Genomic DNA, 26,565 nt, shown 5'->3' on the forward strand with positions numbered 1-26,565 from the left:
CTTTTTAGCTTTCTTTAAGCCCATAGGGTCTGGTCTTTCTAGAAAACCCTCAACATACATTTATGCTGTTTTTCCACACAACGAAATCAAATAGGGGATTTCCTCCAAATCAATTTGAACAAGCCCACACACAATTGTACACATCCCGGAAGAGCCCCCAATTTTGCTACGTACCCCATGACGGGTTAAAGAACCAGCAGAAATGGAAAACATATTTTGGAGTCTGGGATTGCTATTAACCAATAGCGTTTATTAGCTACTTGGAAATACAGTGCTATAAATGCAGATAAATCAAACAGGTTAGCAATGATATATACCTACATGAGTGTGGAAATAGGAACAAAACTAGGCTCTTTCAAACCTAGGGGTGGATGGATATAGTCTTACGATGATGAAGCAAGTTCAGTTCAGTTCGAGGTAGTTACTTGAGTAACGTTGGAGAGAGAGAGAGTGAGGTGAGAGGTGAGCTGATGCCGTCGATCTTCCCATTGTCTTCCGAAGCCCTGTTGCAGTCACCAACTAGGACCATAACATGTGTGACCATTCTTCAGTGATGGAATTATCATCCAGGCAAGGGTGAACACACAAATACTTCCCCACCGGTCACACCTTTTCATACTGCGAGAGCCACTGATCCATTTCCCCGAATTGATACTCCAAAACCCCACCTTCCTGTGGGTGCAAAAAACTCCTTCAGTATCTGAAACCGTGTGTCTGGCTGTATCAGCAGACCTGGTTTTTATCTCCACATGTTGGACACCTGCTATCCATCAACCTGCTTCGTCCTCCTCTCTCTGTAAGAGTTTTACAAGCAGGCAAGTGTCTTTGTGGCAAGGTAAACAAGCTTGTAGAGAAACCATAACATCAATCTTTCTATCAGTCTCTGTCCCCCTCTCTCTCTCTCATTGCATTGGATGCCTCTCTCTTGCTCTTAATAGCAGCACAGTTCATAGGGTTAATCCTGGACACAGTCACAAACTAGGGTCATTTCTGGACCCCGTCACATTCCATTCATTCTGTCATAGTATTTGTCAAGACTTGGACACAGCTATGATTGGATGCCTCCTTGCATTCCACCTTGCCTGATAAATTGGACTGTCGAGTCAACTGACTCTGAAGGCTAGTAATATTCGCGTTATTCTTCATTGTTCTTTTCATTCTCAGTGTAGGCTACATTTTCCATTTGCGAGTTTCAGTTAATGGTCCTGTTTGGCCTAGTGTTTACAGTTTTCTTTTCCCAATAACACGGTTTGCATTAAAGTCTGTGAACTATCGATCTGATTCAGTGTCTTTTGCTCTGCACTTGGGCCATATCCAAACCTTGTGAGACCTATACCTTCATGTTACTGTACAAGGCATATTTATCTTCCAAACTCACCTGGAAGTTCGCTTCATAGAGTCACTGAGCACTACAAGATAGAAACAGGTGCTTTGGCACCACCGTAACCCAGTTAAAGGAAGTTCAGCATCAAAGGAGTCACCTTTTGATGATCCAAATAAAAGCCCAAGGATTGAGAAATTCAGCAAAAGGTGAAGGAGAAGCTCAGTGAGAAATAAACAAGCTGTTAGAACTTCTATTGTTAAATAAAAAGAGAATCGGGTGATACGTACCACGTAACAGGTTAAAAAGGACCAGCAGAAATGGACACACCCGGAGTCTGAGTTTTCCATTATAAACACTATTTTATTAATAACTACGTGATAAAATAATATAAAACAAGATAAGGCAAACAGTTTAGCAGAGTAAATGCATATGTAAGTGAGTAAATGAAGTTCCCAAATTTCTTCAAGCTTAGGTGGTGAAATGATAGTCTTACAATGGTATAGGTATGAAGTCATTTCAATTCTGGGTATTTAATTGAATAGGAGGGAGAGGGAGGGGAGAGAGAGAGAGAGAGAGAGAGAGAGAGAGAGAGAGAGAGAGAGAGAGAGAGAGAGAGAGAGAGAGAGAGAGGAGGAGAGAGAGAGAGAGAGAGAGAGAGAGAGAGAGAGAGAGAGAGAGAGAGAGAGAGAGAGAGAGAGAGAGAGAGATGATTTGTCTTCCCAGTGCCGATGTCATCGAAACTTCCATGTCATCCTCCTGCTCCCGAAACTTTTTAAAGTCACCGACTGTGACCACACTAAAGAGAGTGCCAGTTTCTCACAGTAAAGCTATCAACCAAGACGAGGGATAAACACACTGATAGCTTTCCACCGGTCACCCCTTTGTCCACACTGTGAGCAAAACCCACCTTTGTTATTTGAGCGGATGAAAACCTGTCAGTCCTCGAGATGGGTGGGTGGTGCTTGGAGAAGCGATGTGGAAGGTTGTAGAATCAGAACGGTGAGCTTTGGTCTCCACTCCCGTTGTTGCAGGTGTGATCTCTCTCCCTCTCTGAGCCTTTCTGAGACACCAATGTGCTGGATTATGGACTGCAGATTTGATGGACTCTGGATTAAGGTCTCTTTGAGGGGTTTCTGCTGTTGCTTGCATGGTGGGGGGTGGGCAGTTGGGGTGTGGTTAACGGTTTTGCTGCTGCTTGTGTGGGGAGAGTGGGGGTGCGGATTCAGGGCTTCGATGTTTCTCTCATTCATTCTATGGGGTTTCTTCTTTTGTGGATGTCTGTGAAGAGTAGGATTTTCAGGTTGTATACTGTTTACATTCTGATATGAAATTAACCTTTAAACACTTGGATACTCTTCTTGACAAACTTCTGAACAGCGAACTATTGCAGACTTCAGTTGTCCTTTGAGGATGTACCTTTGAGACAACTAAATGATCTGGCACTTTTGTGATCTCCTGGGAGGTCTAGCGAAGATGAGAGTGGAGAATGCCATCACTGGAGATGGCAGTTTCAAGGCCTGATGGTGGAAGACAAACTCATGATCAGTTCCATTACTCAGTGCCAAGATTAAAATTCTCCGTTTCTGAACTCCTGTCACAATTAAGCAGCAGAGTGTCTCAATTAACTGAAGGGAATCATGTCTATTTTCTCAAACAGTTTTTGTTTTATAAGAGTCATCCCAATAGGCGGCTGCCCCAATTAACCAATGACTCAATTAACCAGAATACACTGTATTTCAGAAGCATAGACATGCCAGGAGGAGTCAGTAGTGAGTGCTGTCTCTCCTGGACCGAGGATGGAAATGGTGCAGCCTCCTCCCCCTGGGTTCAGTCGTCCTTGCCGATTACTGTTTCTTCACCACCTCCGCATAGATCACCTCTGAAACACAAAAATCAGATATTAGTTCAGACAGTGAGGGAAGATTGAAGGCTGAGGATTGAAGACTGAGATTTGAAGGCTGAAGATTGAAGACGGAAGACTGAGGATTGAAGACTGAAGATTGAAGATTGAGGATTGAAGACTAGAAATTGAAGCCTGAAGATTGAAGACTGAGGATTGAAGACTGAAAGTGAAAAGACTGAGGACTGAAGATTGAAGCCTGACAATTGGAGACTGAAGGTTGGTGACTGAAGATTGAAGACGGAGGTTTGAAGACTGAGGATTGAAGACTGAAGGTTGGTGAATGAAGTTTGAAGACTAAAGTTTGAAGACTGAAGGTTGAAGACTGAGGATTGAAGACTGATGATTGAAGACTAGAGATTGAAGACTGAAGGTTGAAGACTGAGGATTGAAAACTGAGGATTGAAGACTGAAGTTGGCCTGCCCAGAAGTTAAGACCCAGGGTTGGCATGTCTAGAAATCCAAGACCTGATGTCTGTGAGTCCACTGGCAGCTGAAGGCCTGGAGGTGGTCTATCCCAGGGTTGGAAGCCTGACGGTGTGGGGGGTGGGGTGAGAGGGAGGAAAGGGCTTGTTTGTAGTGCTTGTTTTTTTCATGGTTGTTGTTCTCTTGTTGTTTGTGTTGCTCTGCTGAACATTGTGGGTGTGCGATGTTGGTGCCAGAACATGTGATGACACTTGTGGACTGCCCCCGGCACATCCTTGTGTTGTGTTGGTTCTTTACGCAAATGACACATCTCACTGTCTGTTTCGATGTATGGGTGATAAATACATGAATCTGAGTCGGAGACTGGCCAGGCCTCTCTGATGAATAGGAAACTCAAAGGGCCTGTGCAGTCAGCTCACCATTCCCTATTCCTGTCTCGTACACCACTGTCTCCCAGCTAGTGTCCTCACCTGTGCAACAAGAGCATACAAAGTATACTTCCCTCCCCTTCTTCCCCCTCCCCTTCCCCTTTTCTCCATCTCCCACACCTGCTCCTCATTCCTCCTCCCTCAACTTTCCCCCTTCCCCCTCCCTCTCTCCTTCCATTGCTCCATCCATCTCCCACTTCCACCACTCTCTCCCTTCCTACCTTGCTCTCTCCCTCTCTCTCCCTTCACCCTGCTCTCACCCCCTTTCTCCCACACTCAGCCCCTTCCCTCCCCTCTCTACCTCTCCCTCTCTCTCTTCCCCACTCGGTCCCTCTCTCTCTCCCACTTCCCTTCTACCCTTCCTTCACCCCCTTCTCTTTCTCCTTCATCCCTCCTCTTTGCTCTCTTGTATTCCCTTTCCACTCCCTCACCTTCTCTCCCCTTTCCCCCTCCCTCTCTTTCATTCTCCTTCCCCTCTCCTCTCCCACTCTTCACTGCTTCTCCAATCCTTCCCTCTGGTCACAGTGAGGTGGACTGCAGGACCCAGCGGCAGCCAGACACACACCCTGTGAGTGGAAGGGATGGGAGAATGGAGCAGTTGAAGGAGATCATTTTCAAGAATACCTTGAGAGAAAGCCTCACCTGGAGGTCCAGCTTCCTGCTTCTGCCCACCTGGAATTGAAGAAGAACTTTCTGTTAGTCAGCAGGATGACCTCGAAGTGATCCAAGAAATGGTGAAAGGTAAGCGGAGACTGTACCTTGATCTTCAGCTTGTGGTTTGCTTGCCTTCTCACCTCTAATCAAAATAGTGGCATAAGTGCAGGAATCTGGCTGCTCTGTAAGGAGAGGGATTCGTCTGAATCGACAGCAAATCAAAGTCAGGAGTTGCAGTGTTATGTTGAAGCTGTATAAGGCATTGGTGAGGCCCAGTTTGGAGTATTGTGTGCAGATTTGGTCACCTAACTACAGAAAAGATATGAATAAGATTGTAAGTGCAGAGTGCAGAGAAAGTTTACAAGGATTCTGCCAGAACTTGGTGACGTGAGTTATAGGGAAAGATTAAAGAGGTTGGGGCTTCATTCCCTGGAGTGTAGGGGAATGAAGGGAGATTTGATAGAGGGATGGGAAATTATGAGGGGTAGTAATAAGATAAATGCAAGCAGGCTTTTTCCACTGAGGTTGGGTGAGAAAACCCACTGAGGGGGCACAGTCCTAAGGTGCTTGGAAGTAGGTACAGAGGAAATGTCAGGGGTAAGTTTTCACAGACAGAAAGCGGTGGGTGTGTGGAATGCACTGCCAGTGAAGGTGGTAGAGGTGGATACAGTAGGGTCTTTTAAGAGACTCTTAGATAGGTACATGGAGCTTCAAAAAATAGAGGGCTATGCAGTAGGGAAATTCTAGGCAGTTTCTAGAGTAGGTTACATGGTCAGCACAACATTGTGGGCTGAAGGGCCTGTAATGTGCTGTAGATTTCTGTTTCTATGAGACCAGAACTAGAGGTCATAGGTTAAGTGTAAAGGTAAAATGTTAAAAGAAAACATAAGACCATAAAACATAGGAGCAGAATTAGGCCATTCAGCCCATTGAGTCTACTCCACCATTCCATCATGGTTGATTTATTTTCCCTCTCAACCCCATTCTCCTGCCTTCTCCCCATAACCTTTCACACCCTGACTAATTAAGACCCTATCAACATCTGCTTTAAATAAACCCAGTAACTTGGCTTCCACATCCGTCTGTGGCAATGAATTCCTCACCACCCTCTGGCTAAAGAAATTCCTCCTCATCTCTGTTCTATAATGACATCCCTCCATTCTGAGGCTGTATCCTCTGGTCCTAGACTTCCCCACTTTCGGAAACATGCTCTCCAATTCCGCTCTATCTAGGTTTTCAATATTCGATGGTCAGCAGGCAGTCTGAGAAATGGTGAACGGGAAATGGAGACTGTACCTTGATCTTCAGTTTGAAGTTTTCTTGCCTTCCCAGGTTCTGTCGGAATGCTGGCATAAGTGAAGGAATCTGACTGCTCTGTAAAGAGGAGAGTGATTAGTCCGAATTGACTAATGGTCTGAAAGCAAGAAATGTTACAACACCTCGCAGCTCACATTTATATGGAGCTTTATAAACTATTTTCAGACTGTACAAGACCTTGGAGAGTGGTGTCCACAGGTACATAGTGTTGTCAAAAGAGTTTTGTACAATAGCCTTCAGAAATCAAAGTACTGAGTCAGGTGAACAGGTGTACCTAATAATGTGGCCATTGAGTGTAATAACGATATGTCAATCACTGGACTCAGATCTGTTCAGCACCTTTAAGAAAATTGAAAGGTTCTGTCGAACGTCTGGGTTAAGTTCTGAATACAAATTAGATAAAATTCCTCAGCAAATCAGGCACTGATGTGACCTCTCTCACTGCGATTGAAGAGAACGCTGTCGTACTCACTGCCGTTGTCTTGTGCTGTCACAAAACACAGGATGGTCACAGGACAGAAGGAAGTTTGGCCCTTGGAGTTTATTCTGGGTCCTCATTCCAGGGACTTGCTTTTCCCCTGTGAATTAGCTGAAATGTTCAGGCTGTTTGTTTCTGTAGGCCTTACACATCTGAGTCTAAAACCTCTCCAGAGTAACCACACTCAAATGCTAAAGGAACTCAGCAGGTCAGGCAGCATCTATGGAGGGGAATGAAGGTCTCATCTTGAAACATCAAACGTTTATTCCTCTCCAGAGATGCTGCCTCTTCTAAGAGGATCACAACCTTGTCATAGGGTTCGGAGGCCCGTGTGCCTCAATGACTCGGAAAGCTATGTTGGGCTGGAGTTCAGGTTTTATGCTTTGGCTCTTGGTAGGGTCAGCCATGCCAAACAGGTCAAAGCGCAGGGGCCGGTCTGAGACACGTCCACTGGTTCTCCAGTTTTGGGGTTCAGCTCAGGGCTAACAACCCTGACTGGTCAATCAAATCTGTTATGGAACCAGCAGTGAAGAATCCTTCTACATCTGAGTGCGATGGTATTCCTGAGTCTCCACTTGGGACCTGCATGACTGACAGTTGTGAAAGCTACCGATATGATGAAGTAGGCCAGAGATGGAGGACTGCCATTGCTGCCCCGAAACCTCAGTGGGTGTAACAGACAGGAGAGTAGATAGGTGGCTGAGTTCCTGAATTGAACTGAACTGAATTGACATTATTACTTACATCCTTCATATATATGAGGAGTAAAAATCTTTACGTTACGTCTCCATCCAAATGAACAATGAGCAATTTAAGTAGTAATTTATAATAAATAGTATGTACACCAGGATAGTCAATATAACATAGAAGTACAGTTGTGTCAGCATGAATTAATCAGTCTGAGGCCTGGTGGAAGAAGCTGTTGCTCCTGGCTTTTATGCTGCGGTACCATTTCCCAGATGGTAGCAGCTGGAACAGTTTGTGGTTAGAGTGACTCGAATCTCCAATGATCCTTTGGGCTGTTTTTACACACCTGTCTTTGTAAATTTCCTGAATAGAGGGAAGTTCACATCTACAGGCTGCCTCATTATTATTTGAGATAATCAGTGTAGTGTCATCAGCAAATTTTATTACAGATTGTAGGGTTGTATATGGTGACAGATGTGTACTTTGATAATGAATTTACTTTGAACTTTGAAATGTTAGCAGGAATTCAGCAACACAAAGGAACAGAATTGTTGACATTTTGGATTGAGGACCCTGCAAACCATTGATAATTTATTTCTCCCCCACAGACACAGTTCAACCCACTGAATTTCTCTACCAGATTGTGTGTAATTCCAGTTCCCAACACTCTTGTCGCTACAAACGAGGTCAAAACTCTCAACCAGTAAGGTGCTGGTATTTACCTTCGTTGTTGCTGCTCAGGGCAATGTTGTCGTACAACGGGCTGCTGTCTTGCACTGTAACACAAATCAGAGAATCATGTTCAAATTCAGGTTTAATTGTCATTCAGCCACACACATGTATACAGCCAAATGAAACAGCGTTCCTCTGGAGCCAAGGTGTAAAATACAGTCATCAATAGTCACACACTACACATAGCAAACACACAGCACATATACTGTTGTTACAATAGCAAAAAAACATACACAAAACACAAAATAATATCAGCACAAGTCCCTCAGTGTTAAGCATGAAGATTGGTGTTACATGGGATGCTGTCCTGGAGCCATGTTTCTGTAAGAATAAGCATGTAGCAGTTCCTCATCTCACGCTTGTGCACCAGTGCAGATGCAGACCAATGCAATCCCACTTGTTTTCATCAAGTGAACACTGGAGGGCAGCACTGATAGCAAACAGCAGGAGATTCAGCTCGACAATGTCCATACTAGCTCTTAGGAGGACAATTCTATCATCCCATTGATCCTTCTCTTATCCCCTGGTCCTGGACGTTATCTCCTGCCCATCCAATACTCTGTTGAATGCCTTTACTATTACAGATTTAGGGTCGAAACAATCTTAACCCCTCCCCTGCTAACTTCTGGCCAGCTTTTTCACACTATGCATCTTGGTTCAAAAGGGAACGGGTTCTCTCTTGGATTTATGGGTGAGAAACTGAAGTGCACATAGACCATACTCCCTGCTCCGCCATTCCATCATGGCCGATTTATTTTCCCTCTGAACCCCCATTCTCCTGCCTTCTCCCTGTAATCTCTGGACCTGCTCCAATGTAGCACACGCTTCCTTAGATATGGAGTCCAAAACTGCTGACCATACTCCAAGTGTGGCTCGGCCGATGCCTCGTGCCTTGCAGAGGTGGAAATGCATTGGGGTATCAGGAGGTGGGCTGCTTCCCCAGAGACACAGCCTCTGGCTTGCTTGGTGCTTACAGAACTAGTCCAGATGTGTGCCTGCTCGGTGGTAACCTCCTCCCAAGGTATGAGGGGACCCAAAGTGGTAATACGACTGAATATGTCCTGCAGAGCTCTGTGGGGAGCCATAGAGTGATGGGTGTCTCGGTTTCTTCAGCACCTGTATTTGCTGATTGTTGCCTTAACGAGAGTCCTTAACTGAATTGACTTTATTACATGAGGACTAAAAATCTTTACGTTACGTCTCCATTGAAATGTGCAATGTGCAACTTATAGTAATTTATAAGAAATAGTAAGTAGAGCGGACAGTCAATATCATATAGAAATACAATTGTATCAGCATGAATTAATCAGTCTGATGGCCTGGTGGAAGGAGCCTGTTGCTCCTGACTTTAATGCTGTGGTACTATTTCCCGGATAGGAGCAGCTGGAACAGTATGTAATTGGGGTCACTCGGGTCTCCAATGATCCTTTGGCCGTTTTTACACATCTTTCGTTGTAAATGTCCTGAACAGTGGGAAGTTCACATCTACAGATGCGCTGGGCTGTCTGCACCACTCTCTGCAGAGTCCTACGATTAAAGGAGGTACAGTTCCCATACCGGGCAGTGATGTGGCCAGTCAGGATGGTCTTAGTTGTGCCATTGTAGAAAGTTCTTAGGATTTGGGGCCCATACCAAACTTCTTCATCTGTCTGAGGTGAAAGAGGCGTTGTTGTGCCTTTTTCACCACACAGCCAGTACGTACAGACCACATGAGATGCTCGGTGATGCTTATGCTGAGGAACTTAAAGCTAATTAAGGTGAGTCCAATCAATGTAGCATTGTCAGCGAATTTAATTAGCAGATTGGAGCTGTGGGTGGTGACACAGTCATGGGTTCACAGAGAGTAAAGGAGAGGCCTTAGTACACAGCCCTGAGGGGCACCTGTGTTGGGGGTTAGAGCGGTGGTGGTGAGGGAGCCCACTCTTATCACCTGCTGGCAATCTGACAGGAAGTCCAGGATCCAGCTGCACAAGGCAGGGTGAAGGCCGAGGTCTCTAGGCTCCTTGTCGAGCCTGGTGGTGGGGGGGCGGGATTCTGGTGTTGAATGCTGAACTGTAATCCAAGAACAGCATTCTCACATAAGCATCCTTCTTCTCCAGATGTGTAAGGACAGTGTGTAGAGCTGTGGCTATTGAATCATCAGTTGATTGGTTGTGTCGGTGGGTGAATCATAGGGGGTCCAGTGTGGGTGGTAGCATGCTGCAGATGTTGTCCTTGACCAGCCTCTCAAAGCATTTGCTTATTACTGAGGTGAGTGCAACAGGACGCCAGTTGTTCAGACATGTTACCTTGGCCTTGTGTTTTCTGTTTAATCTGGTCAAGTTAATTGTGACTGGCACGGGTTTTCTGCTTTCCATGATTATTGAAAGGGGACTCTCATTTAGTGCTGAGTGGAGTGCTTGTGTTTGTGGAGAATGATTAGTCTCACAGTGTCGCTCGATCGTCTCTCTGATACTCTGTCGGTATTCCTATGTCTAATCCCTTGTTTCCGTCTCTTCATGGGAGCACCTGGGTTCAGTCATGCCGGCGTTCACTGTGACAGAATCTGCCATTCCTCCACTCCGGTGTTCAGTTGTCGTCAGTGTTCACCATGACAGAATCTGCCGTTCCTCCACTCCTGGGTTGAGTCATTGTCAACACTCACTGTGACAGAATCTGCTGTTCCTCCACTCCTGGGTTGAGACATCGTCAGCACTCACTGTGACAGAATCTGCCATTCGCTCACTCCGGTGTTCAGTTGTCGTCAGTGTTCACCATGACGGAGTCTGCTGTTCCTCCACTCCTGGGTTGAGTCATTGTCAACACTCACTGTGACAGAATCTGCTGTTCCTCCACTCCTGGGTTGAGTCATTGTCAACACTCACTGTGACAGAATCTGCTGTTCCTCCACTCCTGGGTTGAGTCATTGTCAGCACTCACTGTGACAGAATCTGCCATTCGCTCACTCCGGTGTTCAGTTGTCGTCAGTGTTCACCATGACGGAGTCTGCTGTTCCTCCACTCCTGGGTTGAGTCATTGTCAACACTCACTGTGACAGAATCTGCTGTTCCTCCACTCCTGGGTTGAATTGTGCCGGTGCTCACCATGACAACGAGGCAGACGGTCAGACTCCTGGTGGCAATGGCCACGGTCTGGCATGACTTTCAAATAATGGTTACTTCCCACTGACAGGCAGCCTCGAAAAGTTATTGACGCTCAACTGTCAATTGTCTAGTGTGCATTCTGATCAGAAGGGACAGCAGATCTTAGTCACCCTTCAGAGAGAGAGAGATTCTTATATCCATTACTCTCACTCTCCTGAGAGCATCAGAATGGGAATGCAAGGGAATGAGAGGGTTACCGGATGAGGAATGTCTGGCAGCTCTTGGGCTGTGTTCCCTCGAGTTCAGGAGAATGAGGGGGGATCTCATAGAAACATTCCGAATGTCAAAAGGCCTGAACAGATTAGATATGGCAAAGTTATTTCCCATGGTAGGGGAGTCCAGGACAAGGGAACACTACTTCAGGAATGAAGGATGTCCATTTAGAACAGAGATGAGGAGAAATTACTTTAGTCAGAGGGTGGCGAATCTGTGGAATTTGTTGCCACGAGCAGCTGTGGAAGCCAAGTTATTGGGAATTGTTAAGGCAGAGAAAAGTATGTTCTTATTAGCCAGGGTATGGGGAGAAGGCAGGGCAGTGGGGATGACCAGAAGAATTGAATCAGTCCGTGATTGAATAGCAGAGCAGACTTGATGGGCTGGATGGCCTACTTGTGCTCCTATGTCTTATGGTGTTAAGTGGTTATGTCAGAAACACAGAAAGCCTACAGCACGATACAGGCCCTTCGGCCTACAAAGCCGTGCCGACCACGTCCTTACTTTAGAAATTACCTCGGGTTACGCATGGCCCTCTATTTTTCTAAGCTCCATGTGCCTATCCAGGAGTATCTAAAAGACCCCATCGTATCGGCCTCTGTGACCATCGCCAGCAGCCCATTCCATGCACTCACTACTCTCTGCGTAAAAATCTTGCCCCTGTCATCTCCTCTGTACCTACTTCCCAGCACCTTAAACCTGTGTCCACTTGTGGCAACCATTTCAGCCCTGGGGAAAAGCCTCTGACTATCCACATGATCAATGCCTCTCATCATCTTATACATCTCTATCAGGTCACCTCTTATCCTCCATCGCTCCAAGGAGAAAAGGCCGAGTTCACTCAAACTAATCTCATAAGGCATGCTCCCCAATCCAGGCAACATCCTTGTAAATCTCCTCTGCACCCTTTCTATGGTTTCCACATCCTTCCTGTAGTGAGTAGACTAGAACTGAGTATAGTACTCCAACATTACCTCTCGACTCCTAAACTCAATCCCATGATTGATGAAGGCCAATGCACTGTATGTCTTCTTAACCTGCGTGGCAACTTTGCGTGTCCTATGGACTCGGACCCCAACATCCTTCTGATCCTCCACACTGCCAAGTGTCTTACAATTAATACTATATTCTACCATCTTATTTGACCTACCAAAATGAACCACCTCACACTCAACTGGGTTGAACTCCATCTGCCACTTCTTAGCCCATTTTTGCATCTTATGAATGTCCCTCTGACAGCCCTCCACACTATCCACAACACCCCCAACCTTTGTGTCATCAGCAGATTTACTAACCCATCCCTACAATTCCTCATCCAGGTCATTTATAAAAACCACAAAGAGTAGGGGTCGCAGAACAGATCCCTGAGGCACACCACTCATCACGACCTCCATGCAGATTATGACCTGTCTAGAACCACTCGTTGCCTTCTGTGGGCAAGCCAATTCTCCATTTACAAAGCAATGTCCCCTTGGATCCCATGCCTCCTTACTTTCTCAGTAAGCCTTGCATGAGATACCTTATCAAATGCCTTGCTGAAATCCATATACACTACATCTACTGCTCTTCCTGCATCAATGTGGTTAGTCACATCCTCAAAAAATTCAATCAGGCTTGTAAGGCACGACCTGCCTTTGACAAAGCCATGCTGACTATTCCTAATCATATTATACCTTTCCGAAAGTTCATAAATCCTGCCTCTCAAGATCTTTTCCATCAACTTACCAACCACTGAGGTAAGACTCACTGGTCTATAATTTCTATAACCTCTTCCCCAGGGCACCACTGCTCAGTACAAGAGGACATGGCTTTAAGGTAAGGAGAGGAAAGTTCAAAGGGGGATATTAGAGGGAGGTTTTTTTACTCAGAGAGTGGTTGGTGCGTGGAATGCACTGCCTGAGTCAGTGGTGGAGGCAGATACACTAGTGAAGTTTAAGTGACTACTAGACAGGTATATGGAGGAATTTAAGATAGCAGGATATGTGGGAGGCAGGGTTTAAGGGTCAGCACAACATGGTGGGCTGAAGGGCCTGTTCTGTGCTGTACTGTTCTACGTTCCAGTGAATCCGAAGCTGCTCTGTTCTTTCTTCGGCTGGTGGAGCTCCCTGCCTGTTCTAGATTTGTTATTGATCGTTCCCCTGGGAGCCGTGACTGGTTCACCCCCTCGCGCTGTCAGCTCAGTACCTGACTGAGGCGGCTTCTGTTCCTGCTCCGATCGGGTCGAAGGTGGAACATTCCTGTCGAGAAAAGAACCGATATCATGAAATCACAGCATGTTCCCAGTTGTGGTTATCCAAGATTACAACTGACCCAGTGGGCCAAGGAACAGCAGATCGGGTTTAATTTAATACGACAAAATGCAAGACCTCAGGTTCTGAGGAGTGTGGCAGGACAGAGCGACCAGGGAACACAGACCCTTAATTCCCTGAAAGCGGTGTCACAGCTAGACAGGGTTGTGAAGATACGCTGTTACAGCTCGGGGTGTCAGAGTTCAATTCTGGCATCCTCTGTAAGCAAGTTTTATGTTCCATCCTGAGTGCCTGTCCTGTGGGTTTCCTCCGGGTGCTCCGGTTTCCTCCCACAGTCCAGAATCATACAGGTTAGGGTCAGTAAGTTGTGGGCATGTTATGTTGGCGTTGGAAGCATGGCAACACTTGCCGACTGCCCCCAGCGCAATCTCAGACTGTGTTGGTTATTGACACAAATGACACATTCACTGTATGTTTCGACATGCCTGTGACAAATAAAGCTGATAGTCATGGAGTCAAGGAACAGTACACCACAGAAACAGACCCTTTGGCCCATCGAGCCCATGCTGAACCAGTAATCTGCCTCGTCCCATCGACCTGCATCTGAACCAAAGTCCTTCAATTGAAATTGAACCCACATGCACCACTTGTGCTGGCAGCTCGTTCCACACTCTCACCACCCTCTGAGTGAAGACTTCCCTCATGTTCCTCTTAAACTTCTCACCTTTTACCCTTAACCCATGACCTCTAGCTTCAGTCTCACACAACCTCAGTGGAAAAAGCCTGCTTGCACTTACCCTATCTATACCCTTCGTAATTTTGTATAACTCTATCAAATCTCCTCTCAATCTTCTATGTTCCCGATAACTCAGGTCCTCCAGACTCGGCAACATCCTTGTAAACTTTCTCTGTACTCTTTCAACCTTATTTACATCTTTCGTGTAGTTTGATGAACAAAACTGCACACAATACTCCAAATTAGGCTTCACTGATGTCTTATACAACTTCAACATAACATCCGTCTCCTTTACTCAATACATTGATGTGGTGAACTACATATACCTGTCTGGACTGCCCCTGTGGCTCCTCCCACAGACCCCTGTATAAAGGCAATTGAGGCCTGAGCCCGGCCTCATTCTCCAGGATGTAGTGTTGTTCATTCTTCCAGTCAATAAAAGCCGATATCTCGCTTCTTACGTCTCAGAGTGAGTTATTGATGGTGCATCAATTGATTTATGAAGGCCAATATGCCAAAAGCTTTCTTTGCATCCGTAACTACGGGTGACGCCACTTTCAATGAATTATGGACCTGTGTTCTCAGATCCCTTTGTTCTACCACACTCCTCACTGCCGTACATTCACCATGTAAGGCCTACACTGGCTGGTTCTCCCAAACTGCAACAGCTCGCACTTGTCTACATTAAGCTCCATCTGCCATTTTTCAGCCCACTTTTCCAGTTGGTCCAGATCCCTCTGCAAGCCGTGATAGTCTTTCTCACTGTCCACTACACTCCCAATCTTGGTGACATCTGCAAATTTGCTGATCCAGTTAATTGCATTATCATCCAGATGATTGATAGAGATGACAAACAATGGACCCAGCACCGATCCCTGTGGGACTCCATTAGTCACAGGCCTCCAGTGACTAATCCGATCTCTGAACAAAGTCAGCACGCTGTGCTCGACCTGTGGGTGACAGACCTCCCATTCAACCCCAGCCTGGTCTCCGTATCGATTCACCTTACCTTTTCGTACCTCTGATGAAACCCATCAGCCAGATGTGAACTGAAGAAATAAAAAGATGATCATTATTGTACTTAAAAACTGAAATCCGTGTTGTGCACCAAGAAGTGCAGAGTAAGAAAGGTTCATAGACAAAAGGAACTCTGCCCCCTCCCACCACTGAATCCTCTCTCACATTCCACAGACACTCTCTCCACACCCACTGAATCCCCTCTCACATCCCAGACAATCTCTCCACACCCACTGAATCCCCTCTCACATCCCACAGACACTCTCCCCCACACCCACTGAATCCCCTCTCACATCCCACACGCTCCCCACACCCACTGAATCCCCTCTCACAGCCCACTGACTCTCCCCCATCACCCACTGAATCCCCTCTCACATCCCACTGACTCTCCCCACCCACTGAATCCCCTCTCACAGCCCACTGACTCTCCCCCATCACCCACTGAATCCCCTCTCACATCCCACTGACTCTCCCCACCCACTGAATCCCCTCTCACAGCCCAGAGACACTCTCCCCCCATCACCCACTGAATCCCTTCCCACAGTCCACTGACTCTCCCCCATCACCCACTGAATCCCCTCCCACAGTCCACAGGCACTCTCCCCCCACCCACTGAATCCCCTCCCCCAGCCCACAGACTTTCCCCCATCACCCACTCAATCCCCTCCCACAGTCCACCAACTCTCCCCCATCACCCACTGAATCCCCTCCCGCAGCCCACAGACTCTCCCCCATCACCCACTGAATCCTCTCCCACAGTCCACCGACCCTCTCCCATCACCCACTGAATCCCCTCCCGCAGCCCACTGACTCTCCCCCATCACCCACTGAATCCCTTCCCACAGTCCACCGACTCTCCCCATCACCCACTGAATCCCCTCCCACAGCCCACCGACTCTCCCCATCACCCACTGAATCCCCTCCCGCAGCCCACTGACTCTCTCCCCATCACCCACTGAATCCCCTCCCCCAGCCCACTGACTCTCCCCATCACCCACTGAATCCCCTCCCGCAGCCCACTGACTCTCTCCCCATCACCCACTGAATCCCCTCCCCCAGCCCACTGACTCTCCCCATCACCCACTGAATCCCCTCCCGCAGCCCACTGACTCTCTCCCCATCACCCACTGAATCCCCTCCCCCAGCCCACTGACTCTCCCCCATCACCCACTGAATCCCCTCCCACGGCCCACTGACTCTCCCCCATCACCCACTGAATCCCCTCCCACAGTCCACCGACTCTCCCCATCACCCACTGAATCCCCTCCCACAGCCCACTGATTCTCCCCATCACCCACTGAATCCCCTCCCACAGCCCACTGACTCTCCCCATCACCCACTGAATCCCCTCCCACAGCCCACCGACTCTCCCCCCATCACCCACTGAATCCCCTCCCACAGTCCACTGAATCTCCCCCATCACCCACTGAATCCCCTCCCACAGCCCACCAACTCTCCCCCATCATCCACTGAATCCCCTCCCACAGCCCACTGACTCTCTCCCATCACCCACTGAATCCCCTCCCACAGTCCATAGACACTCTCCCCATCACCCACTGAATCCCCTCCCCCAGCCCACCAACTCTCCCCCCATCACCCACTGAATCCCCTCCCCCAGCCCACAGACTCTCCCCCATCACCCACTGAATCCCCTCCCACAGTCCACCGACTCTCCCCCATCACCCACTGAATCCCCTCCCACAGTCCACCGACTCTCCCCCCATCACCCACTGAATCCCCTCCCGTCCACCGACTCTCCCCCATCACCCACTGAATCCCCTCCCCCAGCCCACCGACTCTCCCCCATCACCCACTGAATCCCCTCCCACAGCCCACAGACTCTCCCCCATCACCCACTGAATCCCCTCCCACAGCCCACTGACTCTCCCCATCACCCACTGAATCCCCTCCCACAGCCCACCGACTCTCCCCCATCAGCCACTCTCCTTCATAGAGAGGAACAGTCATCTTCACTTGCCAGCCAGTTCTCCGCTCACCTTTTTTCTTCCAGGAGATTGCAAGGAGGACACAGACTAGGAGCAGGAGAACCAGAACGACCACCACGTAAATGAGAGAGTTTGAGTTTGCTGTGAGACAGAGAGCAGCTTTAACACCAGACCTCAGTACAGTGCTTCCATTTTCATTGTGCCCTAGCGGCTTTCTCCCGATCGATACTAGAGTTGTGGAGACACACTGTACAGCCCAACAGACCCTTCGGCCCGATGGTCCATACTGACCAAGGTCATCATCCAAGGTCCTATTTGCAAGCGTTTGGCCCATAACCTTCCAAATCTTTCCTATTTCAGACTATTTATTCATTTAATTTTGTATCTTGTGGTAATTTTTATTTCCTACACTTCACTGCTGCCACAAAACGACAAATTTCACAAAATAGTTGTGTGATAATGAACTTGATTGTGATTCTATCGATGACCTGTCCCACTGTCTTTTAAAATGGGCGGCATTCATCATTACGGACGCCCTCCAACCAGGACACGTCCTCTTCTCATTGCTAATATCAGGGAGGAGGTACAGGAGCCTGAAGACTCACACTCAATGTTTCAGGAACAGCTTCTTCCCCTCCGCCATCAGATTTATGAAAGGTCCGTGAACCCATGAACACCACATCCATTCTGCTCTCCTTTTACATTACTTATTCATTTTTAGATATTTCTTATTGTAACTAACTTACTGTGATTTCACAGCTGCCTGTGGCGAAGAATTCCACAGATTCACCACTCTCTGGCTAAAGAAATTGCTCCTCATCTCATCTCGATTCTGAGGCCGTGTCCTCTGGTCTCAGACTCTCCCACCATCAGAAACATCCACTCTATCAAGGCCTTTCACCATTCGATAGGTTTCAATAAGGAAACACCTCATTCTTCTGAATTCTAGAGAAAACATCCTTGCTTTTATATTCTTCTCCTCTTGAAATGAATGTGAACATTGCATTTGCCTTCCTCACCGCTGACTCAGCCTGCAAGTTAGCCTTCAGGGAATCCTGCACAAGCATTTCCAAATCCCTTTCTGCCTCAAATTTTTGTATTTTCTCTCCATTTAAAAAATAGTCAGTCATTTCATTTCTTTTACCAAAGTGCACAACCATACATTTCCCGACACTATTCCATCTGCTATTTCTTTGCCCATTCTCCTCATCTGTCTCAGTCCTTCTGTAGCCTCTCTACCTCCTCAAAACTACCTGCCCCTCATATCTTCATATCGTCTGCAAACTTTGCAACAAAGCCATCAATTTCATTATCCAAGTCATTGACACATGACGTAAAAAGAATCGGTCCCAACACAGACCCCTGTCGAAAACCACTAGTCACCGGCTGCCAGCCAGAAAGGGCTCCCTTTATCCCCACTCTTTGTCTCCTGCCAATCAGCCCCTGCTTTATCCAAGCTAGTATCTTTCCTGGAATACCATGGGCTCATCGCCTGTAAAGCAGCCTCATGTGTGGCACCTTGTCAAAGAGCTTCTGAAAATCCAATACACAACATCTACCAATTCTCCTTTGTCTATCCTGCTTGTGAGTTCTTCAAAGAATTCCAACAGATTTGTCAGGCAAGATTTCCCTTAAGGAAACCATGCTGACTACAGCCCATTTTATCATGTGCCTCCAAATACCCTGAGACCTCATCCTTAGTAATCAGCTCCAACATCTTCCCAACCACTAAGATCAGACTAACTCACCTATAGTTTCCTTTCTTCTGTCTCTCTCCCTTCTTGAATATTGGAAAGACATTTGCAATTTTCCTGTCTTCCAGAACCATTTCAGAATCTAGTGAATCTTGAAAGATCATTACTAATGCCTCCCCAATCTCTTCAGCCACCTCTTTCAGAACTCTGGGATGTACAGCATCTGGTCCAGGTGATTTATCTACCTTCAGATTTTTCAGTTTCCCAAGAACATTCTCTCTAGTAATGGTAACCTCACACACTTCATGACCCCTGACACCTGGAACTTCCACCATACTGATACCATCTTCTGCAGTGAAGACTGATGCAAAATACTAATTCAGTTCATCCGCCATTTCATTGTCCCTCATTACCACCTCTTCTGCATCGGTTTCCAGTGGTCCAATATCCACTCTCGCCTCTCCTTTACACTTCAAATATCTGAAGAAACTTTTGGTATATTCTTTAATATTATTGGCTAGCTTACTTTCATATTTCATCTTTACCTTCATAATGACTTTTTAGTTGCCTTCTGTTGATTTTTAAAAGCTTTCACTTTCCCCTAAGTCTCTAGACTTTCCTCCTGTAATCCAGCACCAAGCTGATTTTCCCAATCTCCCAGCACATTGAAATTCCCCGTGATTATTGTAACATGCAGTTTCTTTCTCCCGTTGCAATTTGAAGACCACATCTTTACTACTGTTCAGGGGGTCTGTATACAACTCCCATCAGGGTCTTTTGACACTTGCAGTTCCTTAGCTCTTTCCACAATGATTCAACATATACGCAGCTCAGGACGCGAGTCACACCCTGCTCAACCTATCTTTGTCTGAGGTTTTATGAACATCTGCCTCCACAACCTCTCCACTAACTATTCTGGCACTCTGGTTCCCATCCCCTGCAACTCCAGTTTAAACCCACCACGCAGCGTTAACAAACCTTCCCACAGGGATATTAATCTCCCTCCAGTTCAGGTGCAAACTGTCCCTTCTGTACAGGCCCACTTTCCCTGGAAGAGAGCCCAATGATCCAAAAATCTTACGCCCTTCCTCCTCCACCAACACCTTAGCCACGCATTAAACTGTATAATCTTTCTAGTTCTAGCCTCAGTAGCATGTGGCACAGGTAGCAATCTTGAGATCACAACCCTGGAGTTCCTGCCCTTTAACTTAGTACCTGACTCCCGATGCAGAACCTCATCACTCATCCTACCCATGTCATTGGCACCTACATGCTTCACGACCTCTGGCAACTCACCCTCCCACTTCAGAATGCTGAGGACTCAATCTGAGATATCCCGGACCCTGGCACCCGGGAGGCAATGTACCATCCAGGAATCTCGTTCTCACCACAGAACCTCCTGTCCGTTCCCCTAACTAACAAATCCCCCATTACCACAGTGTGCCTCTTCTCCCCCCCTTCCCTTCTGAGTCACAGAGGCTGACTCAGTGCCAGAGACCCAACCACTGTGACTTTCCTCTGTTAGGTCATCCCTCTCCACCCACCCCCCTCCCCCTGACAGTATACCACTTTGAGGGGAATGGCCACAGGGGTACTCTCCTGCACCTTGGGTGTAACTACCTCTCTGTGTGACCTATCCATCACCCTCTCATCCGCCCGGATGATCCGGAGTTCATCCAGTTCCAGCTCCGACTTCTTCACGCGGATGGTTAGAAGCTGCAGCTGGATGCACTTCTCACAGTTGTAGTCGTCAGGGACACTGGAGGTCTCCCTGCCTTCCCACATCCCACAAGAGGAGAATTCCACTATCCTGCCGGGCATCTCCATTGTCTCAGTTCAGCAGATATAAAGACGAGATGGGTGTCGGAGTTCAGAGTTCAATTCCTGCACCGTCTGTAAGGAGTTTGTACGTTCTCCCTGTGACCGTGTGGGTTTCCTCCGGGTGCTCCGGTTTCCTCCCACAGTGTAAGGATGGACTGGCTCATCGGTTAATTGGTCATTGTAAATTGTCGTGGGTTCAATAGGTGGGTTTCTGGGTGGTGTGGCTCATTGGGTCGGAAGGGCCTGTTCCGTGCTGTATCTCTTGTTACGAATGTGGAGCAACTCTGATAGGCAGAAGGGGGCAAAGTCGCCCCCCCCTTTTGAGAATCGTAAAATCGCAATTATTTTGGGTCTGATACCCAGGAAATGAGAGAGATAAACAGCTCATGTCAGTAATGAGAGAGAGACAACTCAGGGACACACAAAGGTTGGAATGTCTCCTATTGACAGAGAAAGAGATTACTGCTATTGTCTCTTGAAGAAGGAATTGTGTATTGAGTACTGTTCTATTCATTGAAACCCCTCAGGGGGCAACCAGAGTGGTCTGGTTGAGGGATTGCTTCATCCCAACCTGATTGACACCTGAGACCCCGAGAGTGGGGATAAAAGTAGGGTCTGGGGAACACCCCTCAGACGCACCAGGAGAGACGTTACGAGACCGGTGGGGGCTTGTGTGTGTGTCCACCCTTGCCTGGGTGATGAGTCCTCCATGGAACAGTCTAGCTAAAGGACGGAAACGGATCAAGATCGTAAAAGGAAAGTCGGCAAGTTTCTCTCTCTCTCTCCCTCTCTCTCTCCAACAATTGCAACACAGTGATCAACAACTACCGCAGCCTGCATGAACTGAACTGAACTTTATATTTCCATCGGACAATTCATTATCCCCTAGACAACGATAGAGCTTATTTCTTATTGATTATTATTATACCCGCACTTTTAGGTTTAGTATTGATGATGTATATTATCTGTATATTTGCATTGATATTATTTTTGTGTATTTTTACTAATACTGTTAAAAATAGTATCATCAGACTTCAACGGATACTCCTATCTTTGCTGGTAAGATACCCAGTTATGGGGTTCGTAACACTCTAAATGCATAAACAAATAAATAATGAGGTGGAGAGTCCATCTTAACGTACTGGGGACCACTCCATAGTTATAACTGTAGGATAAAAGCTGTCCTTCAGCCTGGTGGTCCGTGCATCCAGGCTGTTGTACCTTCTGCCCAGTGGGAGAGGGCCAAAGAGAGAATGTCCAGGGTGGATGGGAGGGTCTCTGATTTTGCAGTCTGTTTCACAGAGACGGTGAGAAGTGTAGACAGAATCCATGGAGGGGGCTGGCTTCTGTCTTGATCAATGTGACAGGTTGAGCCCTGTAATCGTGTCCTGTCTGCCTCCTCCCCCTGACATTCTGCAGAATCACAATCGGGATTAGGATAATTTCACCGGCTTGTGTTTTGTGCAGCAGTACATTGCAATCATCATCATCGGTATGTGCTGTGTTGTGTGATGTGGGCAATCACAGTCTCTTAACCATGATGAACACACACAAAATGCTGGAGGAACTCAGCAGGCCAGGCAGCAAGATGGGTGATGGCAGCCATTATCAATGTATTTCAGAGATTGCCTGCCTGGTGTCAGTGGTGTCACATCTCCAAGTCAAGTCTCTGTGTCAAGTCTCAGTGTCTAGGCTCCGTATCAATGTTCCTCCTGTTTGCTGTCTAACGTTCACATCCACGTCTGCATCCTAACTCAATAGAAAACCTACAGCACAATACAGGCCATTCGGCCCACAAAGTTGTGCTGAACATGTCGCTACCTCAGAAATTACTAGGCTTACCCACAGCCCACTGTTCAACTAAGCTCCATGTACCTATCTAAAAGTCTCTTAAAAGACCCTATCGTATCTGCCTCCACCACTGTTGCCGGAAGCCCATTCCACACACTCACCACTTTCTGAATAAAAAACTTGCCCCTGTCATCTCCTCTGTACCTACTCCCCAGCACCTTAAACCTGTGTCCTCTTGTGGCAACCATTTCAGCCCCGGGAAAAAGCCTCTGACTATCCACACGATCAATGCCTCTCATCATCTTATACACCTCTATCAGGTCACCTCTCATCCTCCGTCGCTCCAAGGAGAAAAGGCCAAGTTCACTCAACCTATTCTCATAAGGCATGTTCCCCAATCCAGGTAAGAATCTTGTAAATCTCTGCTGTAGCATTTCTATGGCTTCCACATCCTTCCTGTAGTGAGGTGATCAGAACTGTGCACAGTACTCCAAGTGAGGTCTGACCATGGTCCTATATAGCTGCAACATTACCTCTCAGCTCTGAAATTCAATAGACAATAGACAATAGGTGCAGGAGTAGGCCATTCGGCCCTTCTAGCCAGCACCGCCATTCACTGTGATCATGGCTGATCATACACAATCAGTACCCCGTTCCTGCCTATCTATAAGATCTATAAGAGCTCTATCTAACTCTCTTTTGAATGCATCCAGAGACTTGGCCTCCACTGCCTTCTGGGGCAGAGCATTCCACATACCAACACTTTCTGGGTGAAAACGTTTTTCCGCATCTCAGTTCTAAATGGTCTACCCCTTATTCTAAACTGTGGCCTCTAGTTCTGGACTCACCCATCAGCGGGAACATGCTTCCTGCCTCCAGTGTGTCCAATCCCTTAATAATCATATATGTTTCAATCAGATCCCCTCTCATCCTTCTAAATTCCAGTGTATACAAGCCCAGTCGCTCCAATCATTCAACATATGACAGTCCCGCCATTCCGGGAATTAACCTTGTGAACCTACGCTGCACTCCCTCAATAGCAAGAATGTCCTTCCTCAAATTTGGAGACCAAAACTGCACACAATACTCCAGGTGGGGTCTAACCAGGGCCCTGTACAGCTGCAGAAGGACCTCTTTACTCCTATTCTCAATTCCTCTTGTTATAAAGGCCATTAGCTTTCTTCACTGCTGTACCTGCATGCTTCCTTTCATTGGCTGATGTACAAGAACACCTAGATCTCGTTGTGCTTCCCCTTTTCCTAACTTGACCCCATTTAGATAGTAATCTGCCTTCCTGTTCTTGCCACCAAAGTGGATAACCTCACATTTATCCACATTAAACTGCATCTGCCAAACATTTGCCCACTCACCCAACCTGTCCAAGTCATCCTGCATTCTCATAACATCTTCCTGACATTTCACACTGCCACTCAGCTTTGTGTCATCAGCAAATTTGCTAATGTTACTTTTAGTCCAATTCCATGATTAAAATTCAATTCCAATTCAATTCCATGATTGATGAAGGCCAATACGCCGTACGCCTTCTTAACCACAGAGTCAACCTGCGCAGCTGATTTGAGCTTCCTATGGACTCGGACCCCAAGATCCCTCTGGTCCTCCACACTGCCAAGAGTCTTACCATTAATACTATATCCTGCCATCATATTTGACCTACCAAAATGAACCACCTCATACTTATCTGGGTTGAACTCCATCTGCCACTTCTCAGCCCAGTTTTGCATTTTATTGATGTCCTGCTGTAACCTCTAACAGCCTTCCACACTATCCACAACACACCCAACCTTGTGTCATCAGCAAACTTACTAACCCATTCCTACAATTCCTCATCCAGGTCATTTATAAAAATCACAAAGAGTAGGGGTCGCAGAGCAGATCCCCGAGGCACACCACTCGTCACCGACCTCCATGCAGATTATGACCCATCTAGAACCACTCTTTGCCTTCTGTGGGCAAGCCAGTTCTCCATTCACAAAGCAATGTCCCCTTGGATCCCATGCCTCCTTACTTTCTCAATAAGCCTTGCATGGGGTACCTTATCAAATGCCTTGCTGAAATCCATATACACTACATCTACTGCTCTTCCTGCATCAATGTGTTTAGTCACATCCTCAAAAAATTCAATCAGGCTCGTAAAGCACGACCTGTCCTTGACAAAGCCATGCTGACTACTCCTAATCATATTATACCTCTCCAAATATACATAAATCCTGCCTCTCAGGATCTTCTCCATCAACTTTCCAACAACTGAGGTAAGACTCACTGGTCTATAATTTCCTGGGCTATCTCTACTCCCTTTCTTGAATAAAGGAACAACATCCGCAACCCTCCAATCCTCCGGAACCTCTCCCATCCCCATTGATGATGCAAAGATCATCACCCATGCCTGTGTCCTGCACTTGGGTTCTCCTCATTCGCCACGTTCCATTGCAACAGAACGATCTGGCCACAATGGACCCAGTGGATACGAATACCCTGTAACAAACCCTCGCTAGCCAGGGCTCCTTGCTGGGTCTGCACGATCAACTTCTCCGGGAGGTCATGGAGAACCTCCGTTCCCTGTCTGTGAACGTAAAGAAGATTGGTGACCAGGTGAACAGAGTATCCACTCATTTTACCCCATCCACTCCTGGAACTCTGTCTAACCAATCCAGACAGTCTGTAGTGGCAACCCCCTACGTGTCAGCAACACCCACGCCAAGAGAGCCTCACGTACCTGAACCAGAACACTCCACTGGGGATTTGGGGAAGTGCCGGGCCTTCCTTCTGCAAAGCTCCTTGGTGTTCAATCAGCAGTCATTGACATATTCCACAGACAAGTCAAAGATAGCTTATATCATGGGGTTGTTGCGGGGAAGTGCCTTAGCGGGGGCTACAGCTGTTTGGGACAATCAGCTGGATATCTGCTCTTCATTCCCCACCTTTATCACAGAAATGAGAAAGATCTTTGACCTCCCAGTCCGTGGTAAAGATGCCGCTAAGTGTCTACTCATTCCTGTCAGGGTTCACGCAGTGTTGCCGATTATTCTGTGAAACTCCGGACATTAGCGTGTGGAACTCAGGGTGGAACGATGAGGCACTCCAAGGGGTATTTCCGAATGGCCTCAGCAACATGGTGAAAGACAAGTTGGTGGCAAGAAACGACACCGACAGCCTGGACTCCTTGATCTCCCTAGCCACCAGGTTGGACAATCGTCTTCGAGAACGTCATAGGGAGACAACTGGTCGTCCACCACCTTTGGCCACTCCACGGCACCCTGTACCGTCTCCCACCAGCACAGGCCTCTCTTCTCCTCCCGCTCCTAGAATAGCTCCCAGTCCGGCCATTTCCCCCATTCCGTGAGAGGAGCCCAAACAGCTGGGCCCGAACCGCCTTTCCCCCACAGAACAATTCCAGAGATTAAGAGCAGGGGATTGTCTCTATTGTGGCCAGTCTGGCCACTTCCGTGTTACCTGTTCCCTTTGGCCAAAAGGGAGGGCTCACCAGTAGAAAGGGGGATCTTGGTGAGCCAGACAACATTCCCTTCCGTCCCCCGAACCCAGATGCAGATCCAAGCTACTTTACGTTAAAACCAACAGTCCCTGTCTCTGTCCGCTCCAGTGGACTCTGGCACCGAGGGAAACCTTTTGGATGGAAACATATCTTCCCGGGCCGGAATTCCTCCGGAGCTGTTGAGTATCCCTCTGGAAGCCCAGGCACTGGATGGTAGACTACTGGCCCGAGTCACACACTGTACACCACGCCTGTCTCTTACTCTCTCTGGAAACCATCGGGAACAGGGACAATTTAACCTAATTTCCTCTCCTCAAGCTCCTACTGTTCTTGGGCACCCCGGTTAAGCTGCCATAATCCCCACATCGACTGGTCCACCTGGAAGATAGTCAGCTGGAGTCCATTCTGTCACTCCACTTGTCTACAGTCGGCCCTTTCTCCTGTGAAAGTCACCGTGACCTCGTCTGCCTCTGAAACTCCTGACTTATCCAAGGTTCC

General features: G+C 47.4%; 1 protein-coding gene across 2 annotated transcripts in view; it reads right to left on the reverse strand.

Moving 5' to 3' along the window:
* Positions 1-1,971: 1,971 nt before the first annotated feature.
* LOC140728674 (uncharacterized) overlaps positions 1,972-26,565 on the reverse strand; it is a 65,644-nt gene continuing 41,050 nt past the window's right edge. For both annotated transcript variants that reach the window (XM_073047636.1, XM_073047635.1), the window contains exons 2-9: positions 17,302-17,391; positions 15,297-15,336; positions 13,487-13,539; positions 7,937-7,990; positions 6,029-6,106; positions 4,837-4,914; positions 4,721-4,750; positions 1,972-3,203 (exon numbers count right to left, since the gene is read on the reverse strand). In XM_073047636.1, coding sequence (XP_072903737.1) covers positions 3,169-3,203; positions 4,721-4,750; positions 4,837-4,914; positions 6,029-6,106; positions 7,937-7,990; positions 13,487-13,539; positions 15,297-15,336; positions 17,302-17,391 — 458 coding nt within the window. In that variant the 3' untranslated portion in view covers positions 1,972-3,168. The remainder of the gene's footprint in view (positions 3,204-4,720; positions 4,751-4,836; positions 4,915-6,028; positions 6,107-7,936; positions 7,991-13,486; positions 13,540-15,296; positions 15,337-17,301; positions 17,392-26,565) is intronic.

The sequence above is a fragment of the Hemitrygon akajei genome, chromosome 6 (assembly GCF_048418815.1).
Source record: "Hemitrygon akajei chromosome 6, sHemAka1.3, whole genome shotgun sequence".
NCBI classification, from domain to species: domain Eukaryota; kingdom Metazoa; phylum Chordata; class Chondrichthyes; order Myliobatiformes; family Dasyatidae; genus Hemitrygon; species Hemitrygon akajei.